Source organism: Hyla sarda, chromosome 3, assembly GCF_029499605.1.
Source record: "Hyla sarda isolate aHylSar1 chromosome 3, aHylSar1.hap1, whole genome shotgun sequence".
In the NCBI taxonomy this organism is placed as follows: domain Eukaryota; kingdom Metazoa; phylum Chordata; class Amphibia; order Anura; family Hylidae; genus Hyla; species Hyla sarda.
Window position 1 is genome coordinate 12,081,033 of NC_079191.1, and position 4,559 is coordinate 12,085,591.

At 44.3% G+C, this 4,559-nt stretch overlaps 1 protein-coding gene across 1 annotated transcript; it reads right to left on the bottom strand.

Annotated features, from left to right (window-relative positions):
• Positions 1-730: 730 nt before the first annotated feature.
• LOC130360946 (taste receptor type 2 member 40-like) lies at positions 731-1,693 on the bottom strand. Its single transcript, XM_056563503.1, has one exon. It carries the CDS (start codon positions 1,691-1,693, stop codon positions 731-733), a length of 963 nt encoding a protein of 320 aa, XP_056419478.1.
• Between the last annotated feature and the right edge of the window lie 2,866 nt (positions 1,694-4,559).

Consider the following 4,559-nt stretch of genomic DNA (forward strand, 5'->3'; position numbering starts at 1 on the left):
GCTGTGCTGGACCTCCTTCATGTTCTTGATTTCCACAAGGTGAATCCGCACCTGTCCGTGCTGCAGCGGGTCTATGCTGGGTGAGCTGATCCTACTCCTGCTTTACTACTTCTTATATATATGACTGCACAGGGTCACATCGGGCTCTGTGTTTGGTGATTTATGTGACAAGAAGCTGATCATTTCAGCTCCCTGCACTTCAGGAGGGTCAGGCTGACACACTGACTGCCTGACCTCTTTAATAGGAGATCGATGTGCAAAAAAAAACTATTTTGAAGTGCCGCATACCTTCCTCATCCTCATTGCTGCAGCCTCCCGGGCACTTCACAGTGAGCGGGCTGAAGAGTGAGCAGGGATTGGATGGGGAAATCCCCGCCTCTTCTTATCTCCCTGTATCACTGTTCTGCAAACAACTAGTGAGGTATGTACCTTCCTCTCCCCTCCTCCCTCTGTCAGAAGCGCAGACTCCATGTCTGCTCAGCAACAGTGAGCGGATTGACGCTATCATGCAGCAAGGGGTCCGGGCTACTGGCCTCTGCGGTCCCAATTTGGACCCCTGCTCTAGAAAATCCTTGTTATGTAAGTTTAGGATAATCACCTCAAAGAGGGATAATTCAGTGTACATTTACTACTATTTTGGAAAACTAACTAAAAATACAGTATTTGGGCCTTTTATAACACATTTTCCCCAATTTACAAATAAGCCTAAAATACAATAAACTCACCCGGACTATTCTCCATCTTCCAAGCGTCCCAGAGGTTCAGTGTTCGGAAGGTGATTGAGAGACTTTACTTCTTGTTTAAAATGTCTGGGATGACAAAAAAGACTCTTAGATGCTTGTCGGAGCTTTGAGTTACTTAAGATCAGGATGACGGAATGAAGAACTGGGGTGACAGATGTAAAAATTGAGCACAATATGATCCAGGGGCTATCATGTGTGACTATCCCAGTGGTTGTCAGATTTACAATGATATAGTATGCGAAATATAAAAGGAAGAAACAGGTTGTACTTCTTAAAATTCTATAATGGGATTGTAGGTTTGGGTTTCGGAAACCTCTGTTTTCTTGCATAACCCTGGTGTGTGCTGAGAGGTATCTCATGAGGAGGACAACCGAGACACAACACAGGACAAGTGGTGGAGAGGAGCCAAAATTGTAGATGAGAAATAAGTTGAAAAAATTTGCACTTTTTGAGTCAATATGCGAGGTAACATTGGATGGATCTAAGATGTGCTTTGTGAAGACACACCAGCCTACAGGTAGACTAGACGACAGTGAAGCCAAGGAACATCCGGCAATGAACCAAGGAACCAGCTTGGAGATTCTCGTTTTTATGTACATGAATAAGGGATGGTTGTATGTAGTGATCTTCACGCAATAAAAAACAGAGAGCAATGTAGCAAACCAGATGCTACTGTAGCTGAACAATAAGCGGACCATTATAAAATACTCACTAGCATGGACCCGTAGATGGGGGAAAAATGTTAGCAAGATGTTAGTGGCCAATACTGTCAACAGCAAGGACAGCCGAGAAAGAACCAAGCACAGCAAGATCTGGTCACCGGGATGGATTTGTCTTTGCTTCTTCCACTCAATGCAGATTGCAATGACAATAAATCCATTGATTATTATTCCTAGTAAGATTTCAATGAAGAAGATAGAGGAGAAGATAACATGGAGGGTAGAAGCCATTGCCATTATTTCGGGCTTGGTTTACCTTCTCGGTGTGTCCAACTTACACAATGGGGATTCGGACTTGGTGGTGTCTTCTGAAATGATCAGGTCTGGTTCAGAGCAGATGACGTACTGAAGTGAATCTGCCCCGGTTTACACTATTTGTCTTGGGTTTTCACTGATGTAACACTGAGTTGACGGAGATACAAATTACAATAGTGTCATTGGGAGGTTTTGCATGAGATTTTCATGAGTAAATCTGAAAACATTTTAAACTCACAGTCAGAATTCAGTATATGAGTTGTTTATGGGTGTTTGGGGTTCGTATGCCCAAAGCTAAGCATTTGATGTCCAAAAACTCTATAGAGTCTTCTCCATAAAAGTGTAGTTACTGATAGAATAAAGATACATCTCAATAATATATAATATGTAAAAGATAGAAAACTATCAGCACAGGACATAATTTAGACTAAATAGCATATAAAGTCATATAAGATGGTATAATCACTTAAAGGACAAGTCTCATGATCAAAAATGTATCCTCTATCTCCTATCTCCTGTGCTAGCGCACCTGTTTGGAGACCCAGTGCGCTAGCACAGGAGCGCGTCATGACCCCTGCCCAAAGCGGAGGCCGCTATGCCCTCTCCATAAAGCTCTATGGGAGAGCCAATGATTGACAAACAGCTCTCCCTTAGAACTATATGAAGGGGGCGTGGTGGACTCCGCTTTGGGCGGGGGTCGTGACACACGGGGGCTCCAAACAGGAGTTCACGGGGGCCCCAGCGCTCGGACCCCCTGCGATCTAAAACTCATGCCATATCCTTCGGATAGGGGATACGTTTTTGATCAGGAGACTTGTCCTTTAAATGGGTTATCCAGTATTAAAAAATATAATAATAATAATATGGTGCTGGGGTGGGAAATAAAAAAAACTATACTTACCCAACCCCGGTCCCCAGCAGTTTCCGCTGTATAAGCTTAAAATACAATATTTAATGCTTGTTTCCAATTTATGGACAAACACATAGCAGGAGATAGTTCACAACAAGATGGAGAAAAAAGCATCACGTATCGGGCTAAAGATTCCATATTTATGGTCATGTCTAGAGATGAGTGAACTAAATCCAGCGAACCCGGACCTGTTTTCTGGGAGGACACCCGCTCCTGTACCTATCATGTGATGTATTGATAATAACTTTTCTTCCCTTAACCGTACGCTGGCTAGTGTCATTGCCAATATTGTGGCTGCGAACACTGTCGCTGCTTACTATTATAATATATTTATTACTGTTGTTTGTGGTTCCATAGGAATTTGCTTATTGCATGGAATTGCATACTAGTTTTACCTTTCTTTGGCTGTTAGGGATTGTGGAATAATATTTTTTTAATTACATATATGTACAGGGGTACATGGTAGCAAGGGAGTATCTGTTATACGTTATTTGGGATCTGCGGGTGTCCCTTGGGGGGACTCTCCGGGTAACTGGGGGTTCTCCTCCGTGGCTTTGGGAGACCACATGTTGTCTGGCTCCCACATTTTAATTGTTTTTAAATGTGTGTTAAGTATTTATTGTCAGTTATCTATTGGTGTGCGCCCTTGTGTTCTTTTGCTGTATCTTGCTCGTAATTATTGTACTTACTAAAAAAGCTTTGGTAGCACACTTTTTTGGTTATTTATTTCTTGGTTGAGCCCACTAATATCTATGTACACTCTCCCTGTTTGGCACATGTGCTAAACCTTGTGGTCAAGCGTTTCTTGACAACTTGTCCAGGTGTCAGGCCAGTGCTGTCTACGTGAAGGAAAATTTGCGTTCAGTTTAGCCGTTCGTATGCTTTTAAACAAAATTTGCTTCACGTACAGCGCCAAAATGGTCTTCCCCAACACACCACCTTATTTGCGACGTTCCAACACATTGGAACTCCATCTTACACATGTTGGACAACCTCTTCCAGCAGCGCAAAGCGGTGACTGACTTTCTCATGCAACAGCAAGACCATTCCTGGAGACAGTTTGATTTACAGCTCAGGGATTTGCAGTTAATCAGGGACACTTGTCATGTGCTCGATCCTTTTGAGGAGTCTGCAAGATATGTCAGCAAGGAAAACAATGGCATTGAGGATGTAATGAATCTGATATTCCTTTTGGAGCAGACGCTGACGGGGATGATGGAAGAAGATTGTGGTTACTTTTGCAGGAGGCCATTTATTCGGATTTGGGCTTGGGGCATGTGTCGAGTGCCATAATACGTGACTTCATAATGTCGCCCAAGCCAATCTGTGAGAGGGTCGCTTCTAAAATCCCCAATCCACCCGATCAAATGCCTTCTCGGCATCAAGGGAGAGCAGGAACAAAGGTATCTTACGAGAGCAGGCACTGTTCAGTATAGAGAACACTCGGAGGGTGTTGTCCCTGGCCTCCCTGCCCTTGATGAAACCCACCTGATCTGGGTGGATGAGGGACCCCATATGTTCAGACAACCTATTGGATATGATTTTGGCATACAACTTGGCGTTACTGTTTATCAGTGATATGGGACAATAATTTGGGCATAGCAAGGGATCCTTTCCATCTTTTGGGATGACCGTTATGAAGGCCCGCAGAAATGAGGGAGGAAGGGGTGAAGAGTCAGCTGTGATGGAGTTAACCTGTTGGAGACGAAGGGCGGGCACCGGACCAGGGTGACTGCTGATATCTATCAGCAGGCACCCCGTGCAAATGCCCAGGGGGGTCATTAGACACCCCCCCCCCCATGTCGGCGATCGGCGCAAATCGCAAGTGAATTCACACTTGCGATTTGCGCCGATTCTGGGTCATTACGGGTCTATGGTGAGCCGGTGAGCCGGAATATAAGGGGGATCACGGTTGTCTATGACACCTACGAT